The following is a 19,844-nucleotide window of genomic DNA, read 5'->3' as shown; positions in this document are numbered from 1 at the left end:
ACAACTAAACTAATTACGCCTTACAAATTTAAGTTAGCCAAACACTTCAACAACTTACTTACTTGACAATATACATATATAAAGAAACTTTGTGAATTGTTTTCACAACTCTGAACAAACAACTAACATAATCATCCTTCTTAGCCTTGTCGTATGCCAGGAACACAGTAAGGTCTAGCTATGGTATTGAAAAGAAATTGAAGAAGATGCAGTTTAACATTATAATAAATACCCTTATATATATGCATATGATCATACGGGTGCGGAGTAACAATTGTGTAACACTACAAGGTTGTATTAATAAATCGAGTTGCTACTTGCATAGTGGCGTAGATACACATAAAAGGAATTTGACAAGCATAATGGTTTGTTGTTCAAAAATTTCTATGCTGTATTTCTCTCTAATTAGGAACTCCATCGTCAACCTGGTAATGGGATTTCATCACCAAAAAACAAACAAAGAATACAAAAGCAAGGAAACAAAAGGATAATCATGTATGTTTTTCGTCAAAAAAGTTAATTTGACGTCTTGAAGATGGAATATACTACTGCATAAGTTGATGCAGGGAACAGTCAAATTAGCAATCATGCAACCCATACTCTCCACAATCCACATGGAGGTAGGTCTCCACTGCACAATCCATGCCACTACTGTCATCGCCATCTCTCTTTTTCCACATTTCGCCAAACATAGGTTTTCAACATTTTCGTAAAATTCTACTTGTATCTAACTACAAGCATGTAACTTATAACATTGTTAACTAAAGAGTTCACTGACTCATGTTCCAATATTTCCCCACCCCATCTCAGAGAAAAAAAAAAGACAGAAAGGGAACAACAGAAGTATAACAACTTCGCAAATTAATGTTAGCGCAAGAAAAATAGGAAGAGACTTAAGCCAGAACGACTTTCTGCTTAATACTGTATTCTTTACTATCAACATTTAATAAAAAATTTCTTACATGTGGATTCACGTACTTCATAAGGAATAAGTATCAATGAAGATTGAGCCCATTCTCTGTTAAGTTTAATGATAAAAATAATAAAATCTTATTGGTAGGGATGCAGCACAACAAGACTCTGTAATCGAGATAGACCCTACAAGGTGTAATATAAGTTGCTGTCCGTTTGTCAAAAGAAGTTCACGCGGGACAAGCAGTGCGACAAATGAGATATAACAAAAACACAGAAGCCAAATTGGTGGTGATAGTGTGACCTTCCAAAATAAAAAAAAACTTGAAGTAAATCAACCCTTTTTATTTCTTCCAACTAAATCTAATCTCACACTGATTCTATGCAACTCATCTGGTTGTAAAATTCCACTGAAAGTTAGTACCATGGCCAATCATACTCTGTAAGATGTGCTGGGACTATTGTTTGTTGAATAAAAACCTAATCCACCCTCATTTTGATCCCATGCCACCTGTCCACACAATACTCCAAGATCTAATCCATGCCTCTTGTCCAACCGCACATATAAAATTTGCAGACTCATCGCTTCAAGCCCAAATTACTCTTTTATAAACTATGTATCAGTGGGTATCAACAACAGTTAGTGTATCTACTGAATCGACCACAAATAAGACATCTAGTTGGCCCCAAAAAAAACTATTATATACAGGTTATATTTTGGTTCAAGATGCTAGTTCCATAAAATAAGAAAAAACACAAATGAAATAGGATTGGGATGAGAATAGAATTCTAATTCTGTTTTCCATTCAAGCTAGGTACAACTCTAATATTTACCTACCCTGGAAGAATTGGAATCTACAAGAGTGGAAAACATAAAAATTACTATCTAAGTGTGTCCTGTAGCATTCTAATAATTAAGGAATTCGATAAAAGTTGAATAGGAATAAAAATGGATCATTAGAGAAATTGGGAAGTATAAATACTATTAGCAAGCAAATCATATGAAGCTTCAATCATCTTGAATGACAGAGAGATTAGCCATCAAAGATTCATAGGCTAAATCGCTACAAATTACACATCATGGTACCTTGTAATCTTACCGAGAATATATTATTTGAATGCTTTGTATTCTTTCAGGCTCTCAATTGTAACCTTCTTCCTTGTCTCAAAATCAACCTTGTCCAGATCAGCAACAGTTGCAAGATAACCATAAAAAATCCTCTTTTTCTCTCCTGTTCTCTCATCTACTTTCACAAGACTTGGATTTTTCTCGTCATCCTTGCCCAGTGTCAAGGGCTGCACGCGAGCCCAACTCTTGCGACCGTGATTGTTCTTCTCAAAGTATTCTGCTAATTTCACAGCATCCCTTAGGCCTGATTGATCACTGGGATACTTAATTAGAGTAATGCCCAGATGACCATCTCTTGCATACAAGGACTTTGACTTCCCACCCATAAATCCAAGATCTGAAAAGATAAATATCCCATAGAGGCAACAAAATATGTCAACAAACACCAATTTGAAATTTTAGGCACAGCATCAAGCCTGTAGCAAATGTCTTTGTTCAAACGATTTCTAGAATTAGAGACAATCTCTCTAGATCAGAAAAAGTCACTTCACTTTCCTGAATAAAGAAGCCCCAAAATCTTCTAAGATTTCTAGAATTACAGACCATCCCTCACAGTATAAATCTCGCTCTTTTAAATTAAAAAAAAATGGCTAGCATTCCACACAAAGATAACAGAAACAAGTTATCTTTTGGTACAACGTAGAAATAACGTCATTGACAACACCAGTAGTTTACGACCAAGCAAACTACACTAAGAAAAATCGAATAAACAGAGAAGCCACCAGCTGAGATGGTTAAGAAATTCAACTCCACCACCAAAAAGAATTATACATTCTAACATAAGACGAAAATAAAATAAATGGATCCAACAAAACTAGTGCAACCACATTGCACGCTGAAACCAGAGGACATCTCCGCGATACTAAGAGTAACATGAAAGAAATCAGACAAAAAACGAGCAATCAAGGATAAAATGAAATAACATGCCAACATGAGACTACGCAGGTAAATTACATTAGTAAACAAAACCCTCATATCTCCCTCCTTATTATCCAAGCATTCAGCCGTCTTCAAAGAGCTGATTGTGGGGGAGCGAAGTCACTGATCACATGATCGTAGATGATGCTCTCCTTTTTCTCAAGCTGTATAAGTAAGTTTTTTTAACATTAAACATATTCTCTTGTGTTTTCAAGTAGAATCATGGTTAAAGGTGAACTAGAGTAAATCAAATTGTGCCTGCAGGGGGATCAGGTTCGTGTTGAGGAGGTGGCTCAAGTGCTAAAGTACTAAGTGTCTGCCTTAACCATCTAGAACCTTGGTTTGACTCTTGCAACCAAGGGTAAGGAGATGGGTTTACAGGACTTTGTTGTGAATACGATGAAGAAAAAACTGACTAGTTTGCCTTGGGACAATACATATAAAGAAAATCTAAGAGAAGTTAGGAGTTGGGAGCTATCAAAGACCCTGGTGCAGCTCCAGGACCGAGGAGCAGAACGGGGAGTCAAGCACTGTCTTGGGAGTCCAGAGCAACCTCTAGATCATGATGCTGTCAATAGTTGGTGTATAACTTTCTAGAAAAAAATAACAGAGAATAGTACCCATTATTTGTCCCATCCTCGGTGCACCAAATAATGATATTTCCTAATGCTCTAATTGAATAGTTGGTAAAGGTAACAAGCTGCGTTTTTTGCCAAGATGTGTGGCATGAAAATAAAACCTTCCAATCCCGATTTCCCCTTATTTATGCCATTGCAAGGGATAAAGATATGAGTACCAAGAAGGCGTTCTGCGATGAAAGCTCTCCTGTTTGGGAAGTGGCGGTTAATAGAAATCTTCAGGATTGGGAAATTGGGGAGTATGAGAAAATGTTCCAGGTTCTGGCCAATGTCCATCTCAGCAGCATGGAAGATAAATTAAATTGGAAACTGGGTAAAAGCAATGTGCTTTCTGTCAATTTTAATATGAGAAAATTAAATTGCTCTATAGATATTTTGGGGGTTCTGCTGTGGTCAATTTCCCCTCCAAACTGATTTGGGGATCTCACGCCCCGCCAAGAGTCTTTTTTTTTGCATGGCAAAAGAGGGCATTTTGACAATGGATTATCTCATGAAATGAGGAGTGGTTTTAGCTAACAGATGTTATTTATGCAAAACCAATTTGGAAACTTGTAACCACTTGCTACTTTGGTGTCCAGTAACTCTCAAGCTCTGGTCTATGATTTTCAATCTCATGGGCATACACTGGGTAATTTCTGGTTTGGTTAAGGAGGAACTGACTAATTGGGAAGGATTCTGATGGAGAAACAAACATCACAAACTCATACCCCCTAACCATTTTTTCGGTTATTTGGAAAGAAAGAAACAATAGGTAAGGATAAAGAGACTGATTTTGATACTATCAAGGATATGTGGTTACATTATTTTGGATCTACTGTTTTAAATCACAATCTTGATAGCTTTGATGATTTTGGTTCCATTGTAAATATACTTACTGACCGGTAAATTCTTTGCTTGTATATGGGCGGTACCCCCTTGACACCAATGCATTAATACACTTTCATCCTAATATCTCAAAACAAACTGTATTAATTGCTACATATACAGCTAGGACATGTGTCTTCCCCCTCTAAGTTACATTAACTACCTATTACAGGGTGTGGTTTACTCGACTAGTATTTGTGGTATGAGTTGTTAAAGTGCCACGAAATTTTTTTGAAATAAAAGTACCATGAAAATGAGTTTCAATAAACCTAACTTTATTAAGAAAGCAATATAATAGTCGATAAAACTTGATACGGAAGGCATTGTCAATATAAAATATGATATTATGTTAGATCAATCATATTTCTTCTAAAAAGTAATGTTTGATTAATCATATCATTTTTTTGAAATAAGCTTGATTCATCATATTATAAAATTTGTAATAACCATTTTTTTAGATAGAAGTTAGTAGATGTATTACAAAAGGGCACCAAGGGAGTACCACTCATGTACAAAAGTATTACATATCTAAGAAAATATCGATAACAGTTCTAATGTCATCGAAAGAAAATAAATTTCAACCCAAAAATATGGACCTATAGAAGTTTATAATAACTATTGAATGATAAAAAGTGCATAACAATAAAAAATTTTAATGATTAGAATAATTTAAATAATACAAAATGTTTTTCTTAAAATTTATCTAATAATTTGAATTATATGTACATATTTATATTAGTATAGTTATTTTATAAATATTTTTTATCTATTTTATTTAATACAACTTTTAATTTTAAACCATTTTTATTTAACCTTTAAAATAAAACAATTTATCTTTAAAATAAAATTTATTCAAACAATTTTTAATAGAGTTTAGATTATTATAATTATATTTTTATTCTAAATTAATAAATTAATAAAAAGATAAAATTAATGAATATACTCACTAAAGATGTTATTCAACTGCAACAATACAAGTTCATGTCAATAAACAACCTTTATCAAACACCAAATATAAATTCTGCTTTTAACTAAAGATGCTTTTGTTTTAGGCATTTGAAACTCCTGCTTTTTTGCAGTGAAGTACAAATCAGAAACCCACCAAACAGACACAAAATGTGTTTCCAACGAAAGATCTTGTATACCTAATTTTCCCTCACATACCTACCAGAAGTAAACAGCCTCCTGAACCACTTCTCTAACGAGCTATATGCTAAACCACTGTTTTAATTAGAAAATGAAAAGAATGGAAAATCCACTAAATTCCATTTGGGTTGGGCATTTTTCTCTATTGAAAGGCAGAGTAACTTGCTGTGCAGGTATAAAATGCAGATGGTTGGCAACAGCATTTTAATGATTCAAAAATAGAAAACTGCAAATTTGAGCTGTTAATGTCCAGAGAGATTTAGGATCTGCAGAATATCATTACTAAAAGAAAAGAAAACCGGTGATATTCAACAAGAATGATGTTTCTTTTAGAACACAAGGCACTTCAATTTATACAAAATTGTTTGTGGTGCGAATAGTACGACCTTAGATTTCTTTATGCCAAATTACCTGTGTACATATTTCAATAAGGTCAGGTAGCAACTACAGAGAGCACCGTCTAGTTAAGTAAATGAAACAACTATAAAAAGTGAACAGAACATAATTTGCAACTGCATAAGAAACTATGCCTCCCTGAACTACATATAAAAGATTTTTAACTTTGTCACACTAGCTAAAGTTGCCACCTTAATAAGGCTTCTCAACTTATCTCCCACAAACATTCCTACACTGAACCATAAAAAATGGAGCACTCAAAACCTCAGAAAGAAGGGAAAAAAGTGAATATTTGCAATGGAAAGAGAAGAGAGGTGGCAACTTTAGTATTAGAATCAATATAGACATGTAAAGCTATGATACGCATGGAATTTGGAGAAAATTGCTTAAGTCCCGGATAATATTAATTCCAACATATTAATAAAAGATTTTAGATCTCCTGAATGGCATTTGATAAGCATGGCATTTGGAGAAAATTGCTAAAGTCCCGGATAGTCACAAAATTCCTTTTTAGTTTCATTTTTCTCCTCACAAGATTCAAAAATTTCATCAGACAGCCCTACCTTAGTTAATCTAGAATGTTCTCCTCGAGCTGGGCTGCTTTTCCTCACAATTTCCTTACCATTTAAACCCTTAGTCCCGCTAGATCCCAATTCTGCTACCCATTTTTCCTTCTCAGCCCAAGTGAACCTATTTTTCTTAAGGCCCAACCCTGAGAATTTAACAAGGTTACGATCCAGATCCAAATTATACCTTTGTCTTCTATTTCCAAAATGGATAGGGATTGGGACGTTTTGGCCTTTAATGTCCCCCACATTGGTTAAGGTCAACTTTCCCGGGCTAGCCTGTAACACCCAAATTTTTATTATTTTTATTTTTTAATTTATATTAAAATTTTAGTTTAATTTTTCAATATTTAATTTATAAACTTTTAATTTAATTTAATAAAAATAAAAATAATAATAATGATAAAATAGGGTAAAATTATTTTTGGGATTAAATTGAAATTGAATTTGGAAAAAAGAAGTGAAAATTTGGATTCTGAAGTGTTTTTGAAAAAAAAATCGGAAACCGGAAATCAAAACGCAATTTAGAAAAGTTGTGCCACGTCAGCAGCCAAATCAGTAGCCCCATCCAACCAGAACACACCGCATGGCAAGGAAGCTGACGCGGGAGACCACGCGGGACGGAGCCACGTGAGCGATCCGCGTGCACGCGATCGAACGGTTCAGATCTCACGCGTGCGGACCGCCCAGATTGAATCACGCATGGACGGCGCAGATCACATCGCGATGGACGGCCCAGATTTATTCACATTTTAATCGCGATCGGACGGCCCAGATTAAATTATGATGGACGACTGAGATTAAAAGGGGAAGGTTATTTACAGATTAAATTATGATGGACGACTGAGATTAAAAGGGAAAGGTTATAAATAACCTCACCCACACCCGACCCCAAACCTTAGCCGCCAGTACCCTCGCCGAAGAAGAAGAACCAGTCACCGGAGGAGAAAGTCTGCGAGTATGAATCCCTACTGCAATTACTTGCCTTACAACAGGTTAATTCCAGTACAGACCAGGTGCTTTGGAAGCTGAAACAGAATGGCGACTTCTCGGTTAAATCTTACTATATGCATATTGTCAGGAATGGGCAGGGAAGAAGTCACAATTTCCTGGTTCATCAAACTTGGAAATCAAAAGCACCCCCTAGAATCATATTTTTGCTTGGGAGGCTAATCAGGAATACATCTTGACTATCGATAAGCTGATGATCAGAGGCCAGATTATGGTTAACAGGTGTTAGTTATGCATGAATGCAGTGAATTTTGCAATCATATCCTTTTGTAGTATCCAACGGCTTATGAATTTTGGAGCATGATATATGGTCTTTTGGGAATTAATTAGATGATGGCGGGTGCTATTAAAGAGGAGATTTTGGTGTGAGATGGGTTATATAAGAAAAGAGAGTTTGTAAAGTTGATTTCATTGACCATTTTTTGAGTCTTTTGGAAGGAAATGAATTATAGATCTTTTGAGGGCAAAGAGATAGAGACCTATAGATTGGAGATAGATCGTTTTATTCTTTTGGATATATTTTGTTAGGATATGACATTATTATGAATGAGAATTTTGGGAATGTCATTGAAACTCTAACACAATTGTAAATCTTTTGTACATGAATGGTATCCTATTGGTACCTTGTTAATACGTACTTCATATTTTTTATCTAAAAAAAAAAAGATTTTAGATCTCCTGTAATCCTTATCAATCTTGTATGACATCTAGGTCTCCTGTAAAGCCAGTCCAACCAAAATTCCCTTCACATCTCCAAAAATATATAGACAAATGTGCACATTTAGAAACCTAAGATCTAGTTGAAACCACCAGGACTATCCTGACTGACTACATTTTCAAAGTTTCTCCCATGCTTAAAGTTCTCTCCCGCTGCTAATAACAAAAGCCATACCAAAAAGATTTTTTGACTGGGGGAAGCTTTGCTAATTTATCCTTAGTTATCCCTTCTGCTCCTTGTAGTATGATTAGTGATGCAGGGCAAATTAGGAATTCCCTAAAATTCTTAGGGTCCTTTACTATTGTTGATTGTGGCTCATAGTCAGAGAATTTACAGCTCACATTTAGGTCTTGGTAAAGGAGAAGAAATTCACACCAATCACAATATTTTTGGGCCAAGGGGCAGCTTCTTATCATAAGGGCATATATTGTAAAATTGAGTTTTCTCCTTTTCTCTATAAATAGGAAAAACCCTAGCCGTAGAAGACAGTTCTGCATATAGAGAACAATTTCATAGGTAGCTCCATAAAGTAAGCAGATTGCCGAGGGACATTAAAATTCTGAATTTTCTTTTTTTCCCCTCAATTACTTTAGCTTAATCTCTGTGCATTGCATGGGTGATTTAACAACTAATCTATTAGCTTTTTCTTGTTTAAGATTTTCCTAATTAAGTTCAACAATTTATTGTATTTCTTTTACGAAAACTACCCATATTAAACATGTTGCTTGTCTTGGCTTATTTTTACTTTTTTTTTTTAAAAAGGCTTCTAACTTTTTCAATAAGTTAAAGTAGCTGATGACCAATTGCTAATTGATAAGGAGCTGCAATAGCATTTTTAGAAAGCTAGCCAGGTTTTTTCTTATAGAATTTATAAATTCTTTAAACTAAGTTTATGTTGACCAAGTAAACCACAAAATGAACCCCTTAATCTGAATTGTTTACTTCTCAAAAATAGATTCAGAACCATTTTCAATGACTTTTTAATTGAATGACAAAATAAAAGTATATTTTTAACAAAATAATTAAACAAGCTATCTGTTAACTAAAAAAGGAGAGCTTCAAGGTAGTTAAAAACTTATAACCTCCTCTATTTTAAACTACGTCAAACACCCTCCAGTTTTTACTTGTTTCACAATTCTATTTTTTTGGGGTTTATATGGAGTTGCAGACTCTATAAAAGGAGAGAGTTAAGATTGCATTATTTTATCACCTACTACCCTATATTCTTTCAAAGATCTCTTTTTGTCTGCTGCATCAACTAGATAGACATGTACAGGACTTGTCCAACCCTACCAGAAATATAGGTGATAGGACCACCTAATATCAGGAGTAGAAACCCATATTGACCAAATAATCTACTTTGCATTGTAATATACCGGCCAACAGCTATAATAATCAAGAAGTACAGCAAAAATATGATGCAATGGCTTAAAGCAAAACCATAACACAAAAAGAAAGTTCACTGCTTGCAAGCAATTGAGAAATCTAAATGATGATAGGGGAAAAAAAAGACTAACCCATTGCACCAATGAACACCAGAAGTACTTGAAAGTAATAGTTGTTAAGAGAAAACAATGCCAGCAACTTGGCATACTCTCAAATAAAAATAATGAAACTAAATTAATAATGGTAATTGACTTCTCCATCTCCTCCTAATGCATGAGGTCTAATACACACTCAACGTGCATTACCTTGCTTTTCAAATGTCAAAAAAGGAAAAGTTTTTCAAGTATCAGATTGCACGACTTTCATAGTCAGTAGCAGAGCAAGAAAAACTCATTTAACTGGTTCTTACAGGAAACATTTTCTATAAGAGCTTGCAACAACCTCAGTAAAAACTTTTTAAAAAAATTATTCCAAAATCAATTTACTAGATGCCCCTAGGATTTCATCTCCATAATAACTAACCTTAAGAAAATAGTTGCAGTAAAAATAGACAATGAATTGAAGATATAACAAGTTCCTATGTAGGTGCAGATGTAAGATTCAAGGGAAGAAAATTAATGACAGGCTACGACTCTTATCATAAATATCCATCCCAGAGAATGAGAAGGGAAATGACTATTTTAAACTATTTGTGTAAAGGTGCTGTGGAGACTTGTAGTCATGTCCTTTACGGTGCCTAGTATCATGCAAGCTATAGTCGATAGCTTATGGTTTATTGGGTATTTAGTTGGGCGATAGCAGGTTCGGTCAAAGATGAAATCTGGGCGTAGAAGAGTTCAATCTGCAGAGGAAATTCATGAACCTTACTCCACTCACCATTTTCTGCGTGATATGAAAGGAGATGAATAGAAGAGCTTTTGATGAGGTCAAGAATGTGGGGATTTTGATAGGATTAGGACCAAATGGTTCCAAACCCGTGGCTTTTTAATTTTGGGTCATCCTCTTTATTCTATGGAAAATTTAAGAAACCTTACTGACATGTTGGTAGATATGTATATAATTTGTATACGAGTTAGCACCCTCTTAGTGTCTGTTAATATCGTTCATATTTTTTTTATTTCAAAAAAGATATATAAACATCCATCCTAGAGAAGCATAAATTTTACAATAATTACAATGTAATACCTTATGGTTCAGCTATTTCCATCTTCAGCGCCTATGCTTTTTTTTGGTGCAATTTCAATACGAATGATTTATCTTTTTGTCATCTAATATTAAACTAGTAGTGTTTTAGGCTATTCTCCTTTAATATTTGATTTTTTTTCCTGATGGTAATTTATTCAGCCTTGAACTTCCATATATAGGCTTTTATAGGCAAAAACATATTTAAATATCCTGTAAAAATCAATAGTATTACCTTTTTTGTCATTTAATATAAAAGTAAAAGTGTTTTAGGTTATTCTCCTTTCGTATTTGATATTTTTTTCCTAATGGTGATTTTTTAGGCTTGAACTTCCATATATAGGCTTTTATATGCACAAACATGTGTAAATATTCTCTAAATTCGCAGAAGAAAACATAGGTACTGAAATTTAACACAGCCATACCACAAGGTACTAACTGTATATTTATATATGTTGCACAAGATACTAAGCAATATATTTGTATATATTATATGTTTTTCTTTCAACTCAAACAAAGTTCACGTCACTAACAAATTTACTCCAAAGTGTGGGATTCCTTTGGGGCGATTTAGATGACAGAAGATGATTTCATTTAGTTGTCTGGGATAAGATCAAGAAGCCATTCTCCAGTGGAGGGTTGGGAGTAAGATCATGAGTTGAGATTAATGGTGCACTACAGAACAAGTGGCTTTGGAGATTTTTGAAGGAAGAAGGAGCACTATGGAGAAGAGTAATTGAAGCGAAATCTGATACAAGTGAGAAAGGTTGGTATGCGGGTGCTGTGACAAGACCAGATGGTAAAGGTTTGTGGAAAAAATATTGGCATGGGTCGTGATAAATTCTAGGAATGCATCAAATGGTTAGTTGGCAAGGGGAACAGAGTTAGATTGCGGCAGGACTTGTTGTTGGAAGGTGGACCTCTAAGAGATCAATATCCTCATATCTTTATCATTGCATAACAGAAAGACATCTTGATTAGTGAAGCTTTCAGTGACGTTAGGGGAGGTGAGAAGGCGTGGCAAATTATTGTGGTGAGAAATCTCAACAATTGGGAGATTAATAAGTATAAGAAGCTTCTTGGCACCTTATCTCGTGTGTCCCTAGATGGTAGCAATGATAGTCTAGTGTGATCTTTGACCAATAATGGGTTTTTCTCGGTGAAGTCATACTAAAAGTTTTTAACTAAACATGATGATATCAGATTCAGATTCCTGATTAGACAAATTTAGAAGGTGAAAGTCCAACCCAGAATGTCCTTTTTTGCTTGGGAGATCAGCAGAGAGTATATCCTTACAATCGATAAGTTGATGAGACGGGGTAAGGTTGTAGTGAATAGTTGTTATTCTATGAAAAGGCTGCAAAGACTTGTAATCACCTATTCCTCTGATGCCCGGAGGTCTACAAGCTTTGGAGCACGGTTTATGAGTTATTAGGAGTGAAGTGGTGATGGCAGGAACATTTAGAGATGAGTTATGGGCTTGGAAGGGAATCAGTGAGAGAAGAAAATATGCAGATATCATTCCGATCACAATCCTTTGGGCAGTTTGGAATGAGAGAAATGTTGCAGCTTTTGAAGAGGTAGATGAGGAGAACAGTTTTGATTTTATTATTAAAAATCGGTGGCTCCCACCTCTCAGTTTTTGTTATTAGGTTTGTTTTGTACTCTATGGAGAATTTAGGGAACCTTATTGATTTACTGATAGATATGTCAATATCGTGTATACGGGTTGGCATCTCCTTGGTGCAATTGTTAATAATACTGCTTATTTAAAAAAAAACAAATCATTCCAAGGTCTGGGGAGATAAAAAAGAAGATCAACAGCAACAACATATGTTTTCTGCTCCAAACAAGAAGTCATAATGTGGTAATACTAAAGCTAGGCATACCGACAGAGGCTCCTTCACCAGATAACTTTGTATTATTCCTAACTTATCCTCTTGAAATGTTAGTGAATCTCTCAGCACAGCAATAGTAACTTCTTTTGAAATTAAATTTTAGCCATGGTATTTTTTAAGCCAGAATAGATGATAAATATCATTTTCAAAAACTTAAGAAGCTAAACCAGACAAAAACTGACCTGATAAGCTAATTATATATCAGGTTCTAATACAAAGTTATGAAAATGAGAACATAAAGCAAATCAACAGAATGGAGACAAAAGAACAGATGGTAACAAAATTCCAATACATAGTTGAATGTATTAACAAAAGTACTGAATGATGGAGCAAATACCTCTTATTTTGTTATCCATTGTTTTGTTTCCATAACCTTCCATACGTCCATCTTTACCTTTCCCTGTATTTGTATTATGAACTATCACCAGAGGAGGCCACATAATTAGATCATCTTGATTTGCTGCCGCTTCATCGGCAGGTAAAAATTTATACGCCTTTGAATTATCTGGTGGCTTAGAGTAGTTCCAGCCCATTAGTACACAGAGGGCTCTATGTAGGCCAAAGTGATCCACACGCAAGTCAGCAATATCTGAGTTGTAAGTATGCATTATGAGACCATGCATGTCTGGGAAGTCTTTAGACAACCTGTAAAACATCACTATGAAGCTACAAGTTTGAACTAAAAGAGAAAAGCAGCAAGACAAACACTGACTTGAGAGCAAATTGAACGAATATATCCATGAAACTGAATAAAATGTACCTTACAGAAGCTAAAGACATCAGATTATGACAGAACATCAGACTTAGACACCACAAAAGTATCATGATGTTGATGCTATAATGTTTATGCTACAAAAATATGACATATGGCTATCTAGAAGGAGGAAATGAGTACAATAGTGCAGAAGCACTCAGAAATAGGCACAAATAATGCATATCATGGTTACTTCAATGTGGAAGCATCCAAAGATATCAGAAAAATGGTTTACGAAAATTTTTAGGGAAGCATTTGGCAGTTAGAGCCTAATTGATTGAAAGTTCCCTCGTCAGACTTCTGCTTGTGTTTCCATATGAATTGTGCAAAAAATCAGTGAGACAAAGGGAATATAATTAACTTCATTAATCCTGGTCTAAATAAAAAGTTAGAACGAAGTTTTACAAAGAAAAATAAGACAATCATTTATATAGCAGTCAGTCTCCGGCCACAGCAAAATCGCAAGGCCGATGGAGAATTAAACAGCAGAAAATTAGAATCAACAATAATTTAACAGAAGTTCTTATATCTAGAGAAGCATAGGTTCCATTTCACTGATACTGGATACTAAATGGATATACAGGTTGCACCATCATCAGATTCCTGATGCAAAATTAACCAAATTCTTAGATCACAACTATTAAATCATTACAAGCAAAAAGGAGACACATGTGCTAGCTAAGCAAGCTACTCACCTTAGTCTCACACAAGCAAAACTCTACAAGTAGATTATCAGTCCCAAAATTGAAATTCTACAAGGGCTTTCATTCCATACTTAAATTTGAATATGGAGCCAGCAACTAAAACTGGCTACTATAAATAGTAAATACCCACTGGCAAATCGAAATATGAGGCCATGCAAAAAACACAGTCAGGATCATCAGAACATTGAAGCAAGAAACCAGAAGAACTCAATAATATGCCTCTCATGTAATCCAGGCAAAATACACAGTTATCTCGGTAAAACCACTAGTTCTTCTAAGATATTTAAGTAATCCTAACGTTTCTGAAGCTAGGGATCTTAACTTTGTTAGAAGTAAGTTCACATAAGGGAGACAATGCTTTTTTAATGGACAAGGGAGACAGTGTTTTCCAACTATTACTTAGTAATAGTAACCCTTTCAACTGCGCATCCACAAGATGGTTCGTAACTATGAAGCCTGTTGATGAAACAACTAGTCCTTGCAAGATATTTCTACCAAATGCAAAATTCGATGCTTACACGGTCATTGAATGATTTGGTTAAAGAAACTTCTAACATCAAAGGGTGGAAAAAGAAGGCCAAGACAACAATACAACTTTATGTTAACAGGAAACCCCAAGGAGACAAAACCTTTAGGGATTATCAACAGAGATGTACCCAAAAAATCATTATTTTAAGCTACATGCTACTACATAGCGGAGGTATGCCAACAAACCAATCCCTGATGTACAAAATGAACGATGATTTAGGAATCAAACTATATCTAGAATAGTAGAAGTTACAGAATATGTCCTACTAAACTACACAAAAATCAATAAAAATGACAAGAAATGAAGATACTGAGAATTAATGGCTGAAAAAAGAAAAACCATATTTAACTTCTGAGATCAGTAGGAACAAGCAAATGATTTAGAAACACAGATTGTGAGAACACCAAAAAAAAGATTATATCTTACTAATTGGTGCTTAAACAGATTTTACACACCCAACTGGATAAACTGTTGGAAACTACATAATCGTCATAGGATGTTAAACAAGGCCGTTTCAGAGCACTGCCACATAATTCCTTTTTTTTCAAAAAAAAAAAAAAAACTTCCACATATTTCTTTACAAAAACAATTGTTAAAACAAAGTAATCAATTCACTGCATAATAAGTTCAAAGGAGGCTAATTTGACAATTGCTTAGCCAATTGCTCACATCAGATAGCATTCCTGCATTTTCCTGATGATATTTTAAAATAAAATGTTGTGCCACTAAAAGTTAACTACAAGGACCAAAGACCACTGACAATCTCATTTGGGAGGTTACATTCCACCTGCTGCCAACTTGCCCAAATAAGGACCGTGTATGGCATAATAAAATAGAAAGTTAAAACAACTAGCAGAAGAATTATAATCAGTTAATGCCTAATCAGCCAAGTCAAAACAAACTTTTTTTTTTAAATGACAAGTCAAACAAACCCTTAAACAATAGTTTTATGTGAAGTAATTCTACCTTGTCAGACTAACACTACTCTTAGATAACAAACTGCATATTCGAAGAGCATAATCATAGTTCCATATGATACTTCAAGCAGTTAGAGCATCAAACAGGTATCAGCTGTTCTATCACAAAGTACACAGCTATCCCTGAATTATGAACACTACACCGTAAAACTAAAGCTTGTCAGAGAACCTGTAAACCTCCCAATAGATGATGGTTTTATGTCATAAAACCAGCATTAACATAAACACCAAAGCTTGGTAACTAAAATAAGAAGTTGACAGTCAAGTACAATTCAATCAACCTCAGAAAACTATATACGAATGAAGAATACGAAATCTCTAACTTCCCCACATTAAGTTAGCTAGAGTAGTACATCCACAAACGAAGCCAATGTTAGCGTATTATGGCAATAAAATTTTTTAAAAAACCAATAGATTTCATTATTGGTTTTCCACCCATAAACAAAACCATAGTCCATGGTTCTGTCCCTATTTCATGTACTAACAAGCTCAAAAGTAAGTGTTTTGAGCATGAGTTGTTACTACTACAAAAACCAGAACAGAAACCCACAACTATTTAGCATGCTCTTAAAGTTATGCACTCAGGTAGCACTAGTTACTAAGTGGTAAGCTAGCATCATCAAGAAATGAACAATTGATTAATTAATCTGAATTACACAACATTAGTGAGAAGTAACTATTCCCCGATGTTTGTTCATAACCAAGTCAATGTAGCTAACCAAACATAACATAGAGCTAACTTCTAAAGTAGGAAAATGAGCACTTTTTATTCTAAAAAGAAAAAAAGTAGGAAACCAAGGCACTCTGAAATCAAACATTAGAGAAATCTCCCAAAGAAATTGCGCAACCTTCTCAAACATATCCATATGCAAGGTATTTCGCAAGGGAAATAATTTTTTTCACTTCTTAACTATGGTACCAACTATTCCACCATTCCAACATAATTTATAAGGAAAACCAGGTCCCAGCACAATGGAGAAAGGAGCAGGCAAACAGCTAGAGGGTTAAAGTGTCAAAAGCTTCAAGTTAGTAAGTTTCCACAATAGATTTCCAATGTTCATGGTTAGCTCCTGTCATTCGTCATACAGTATAGATGGATTTACAAAAATAAAATGAATCCAACTAGCAGACAATTATGATTATTGATGCAGTTAAAAAAGCACTGATACCTAATCACAAGACCCTCTTTTTATAACTACTCAAATAAACAGTGTGCATATTTTGTTAACGTTAAACTATACATGCTTTCATAAAGAACAAGAAAACTTGAAAAAGTGGATGTACACAGAAACGAACGAGAGCAGCAGAATCAACAACAAAGATATCTATAGAGTAACTAGAAGATGTTAAATACTGCCATTTCTCTAAAATACTCCCAACCAAACAATCTAAAATTTTGCTAAGAGATTATGATTTTTCGAACTCATCAAACCTGATACTGACTTTAAGTGATCCTGCAGATACCACAGTTCACCACACCATATATCCATGCAAGAATGCATGTAAATATCATGCAACTCAGGCCTATATGAGGTCATGAAAACTAGACAACCAAAATTCCTGACCAACTCAGTTCAAGAAACATTCAAAATCAACATGAAAACTAGACTACTGAAGTGCCAAGTCAAGACAACCCATTCTCTAGTATACACGAAATCTCCAAGCTTCAAACTGAAAAGGGAGCTTTCTAACCCACATAACTATCCCAACGCAATGCAAACACAATCCTACCCCTATCCTGGAGACCTGACTAATGAAAAAGAGCAGCAAGCTCTCTGAATTGGAATTTCCCAAAGAGATCCACTATTTAGTTAGTTTAACCGCCAAACTGAAATGCCAAATCATGAAACCGCAAACTCAACAATGTCATCTAGAAATGGTTTACCTCAAAGGTCGTAAGTTTTTCTTTATTTTTTTCTCGTTATATTTTTGAGAAGTATAACAGCAAATCAAGCAAGAATAACAGCCCGATTACCAATTCCACTGAAAAGAGCGCAAACAAGTAAAACCAGGGAGTCAAATCCATCCCAAATTCGTCAAACCTGCCACAAACAAGACACTGAAGCCGACCTTGCTTGCCATCCTCCAAGTAATTCTTTCTCAGCGATGGATTCTCGTAAACCACCTTAACAAAATGGAAACACGCCTTCTTCAACTTAATTTGGTCCACCTCAAGATGCTTAAGCCCAGTGCCTCCACTGTCATGCCCTCCGCCGATCCTCATGTACTTGGTTGCTCTCATTTCATCAACCAAGTCCCTCCTAGATGGACTGCTCGTCCGTGCCAAAAACTCACCACGACGATCAGAACCCATCGGGTAGCCATTCGGGTTTGCGTACTGCATAAAATGCTGCCTCTGCCTAATTAGTTCTTCCTTCTCGTCTCTGCCAGCCTTTTCATCCACACTGCCGTGGAGTTTCCTCTTCGCAGACCCATCAGGTCCATTCCAGTACTCCCGGTTATCGCGGAACGCATCCGGACTCACAGGAGGAGGCAATCGCGGCGGGCCGCCACCAAAATCGGGTCCCAGGAACCGATTTGCGGCTGGATCAACAGGCCGGGACAGCGGTAGACCGAAGTCCTGGTAATCAGGCGGCAGAGCAAAGTAGGATCGGACGCTTCCGTCGGCGAGAACAATTGTTCGGCGCTCGAGCATGTGGAAGCCATATGCTGGTGGTGGCGGCGGGCCCAACGCGGCGGGGTCCGGGAATGCAAACGGCGGGATTTGCGCAGGGGCGGAGGAACGAGGAGCCGGTTCAGTTGAGGTCTTGGGGTGGGCCGGGCTGGGCGTTGGGCCGGTTTTTGGTGAAGGGTTCGCCTTTGAAAGTTTTGAGTCGCCCGGTTTCTGATCGGCCGGTGTCTGGTTATTATTGGGGTTGCTGTTGGGGGTGCTGGTAGTGGTTGTAGCGGCAGAACCCCAGCGTGATTTACGATGGGAAGAGGAGGGAGCGGCAACAGCAGCGACGGCGGTCGGGGCGGAGGAGGAAGAAGGCTTGTGAGAAGAGGATTTTGGGTGGTTGCCACCGGCCATCCTCGGGAATCGGCGGTGAGTTCGGTCAGTTTATTTTAGGGATTTCAGGAGAGAATTTTGCGTCTGTTTCGCATTCAGGAGAGATGCAGATGGTTTATGGTTTCACTTCGAAGCTGGAATAGATTCCGTTTGAGGGCAATCCTTAACCGACGCCGTTTAATGAATACACTATCCTGTTTTTTCTTTGGTAAAAGCGATGTCGTTTAAGGTCAGATTAAATTCAACTTATCCAGCTGAGCTCAGCCTCACTTTGTTATGGGAAATAGTGAGGGAAAACTCACAGGGAGACGTGGGTTTGCTTCTTTCTCATGACGAGTGGGCCGTCTATAATGGGTTTGAAATTAAAATATATATGTACGTTCAGTGACTATCTTGTGAAATAAAATTTAAAATTGAAATATATATATATAATATTATAGCGCATTATTAGCTTTAAAATATATTTTATTTATTTAAATATATAAAATCTAAAAAATATAATTATTTAATTAAACTTTTTTTTTATGGAAATTAATTCCTAATATCAATGAACATTTTTTAAATGTTTATACTGTGATTTTCTAAGGATGGCAATGACCGAGTTTCACTATTTATGAGCCCCACCTGTCTGTATAAAATATAAATTTGAACTCTTTTTATATTTATATATTATAATACATGTACATATTAGATTGCGTTCGAACAGATTTTGATAAGTCAAATTATAGTTCATTCTACCCTCTGTTTTTTTTTTTTTTTTACCAATCCAAAAGCGCTTCAGATTCATAATTTATTATTTAACAAAAGAAAATAGCATTTTATTGTATTTGGGTGGATTAAATTCAGTAGGTTTAGATTTAAAAAAGTATTATCCCGTAATTTTTTCTATATTAAAAATCATTCACTAAGAAAAATGTTTCTTACTCTATATTAAAAATCATTCAAGTTGTGGATATACACGACGACTGATTCTTCTGTGATTTGAAGGGAAAAATCCTCCATCGACTCCAATGTCACCTCTATAGCTCCACAATGACAGTGTTGAAAAGTCTACATCTACATCATGCCAAGTATGCATAAGGTAGGTTATGCTTGGTTGGTCGGTT

At 35.7% G+C, this 19,844-nt stretch overlaps 1 protein-coding gene across 1 annotated transcript; it reads right to left on the bottom strand.

Moving 5' to 3' along the window:
• Nucleotides 1-1,869: 1,869 nt before the first annotated feature.
• Nucleotides 1,870-18,893, bottom strand: LOC110814075 (RNA recognition motif XS domain protein). Its single transcript, XM_022041406.2, has 3 exons — nucleotides 17,771-18,893; nucleotides 13,102-13,409; nucleotides 1,870-2,378 (listed from the first exon to the last, which is right to left on the bottom strand). Exons 1-3 carry the CDS (start codon nucleotides 18,757-18,759, stop codon nucleotides 2,023-2,025), a joined length of 1,653 nt encoding a protein of 550 aa, XP_021897098.2. The 5' UTR covers nucleotides 18,760-18,893; the 3' UTR covers nucleotides 1,870-2,022.
• Nucleotides 18,894-19,844: the final 951 nt, after the last annotated feature.

This window comes from Carica papaya, chromosome 3, assembly GCF_054855325.1.
Source record: "Carica papaya isolate Zhongbai chromosome 3, ASM5485532v1, whole genome shotgun sequence".
Taxonomy (NCBI): Eukaryota; Viridiplantae; Streptophyta; class Magnoliopsida; order Brassicales; family Caricaceae; genus Carica; species Carica papaya.
This window is presented reverse-complemented; position numbering and strand designations above follow the sequence as displayed.

What these genes read in the sequence shown, in the direction of transcription:
- LOC110814075 (XM_022041406.2), bottom strand. Translation starts at nt 18,759, where the DNA reads ATGGCCGGTGGCAACCACCCAAAATCCTCTTCTCACAAGCCTTCTTCC. An exon ending in CAGTGTCTTGTTTGTGGCAG is followed by an intron (nt 13,410 to 17,770) that starts GTTTGACGAATT and finishes GATGTTTTACAG; the next exon opens with GTTGTCTAAAGACTTCCCAG. An exon ending in AATGGATAACAAAATAAGAG is followed by an intron (nt 2,379 to 13,101) that starts GTATTTGCTCCA and finishes TTATCTTTTCAG; the next exon opens with ATCTTGGATTTATGGGTGGG.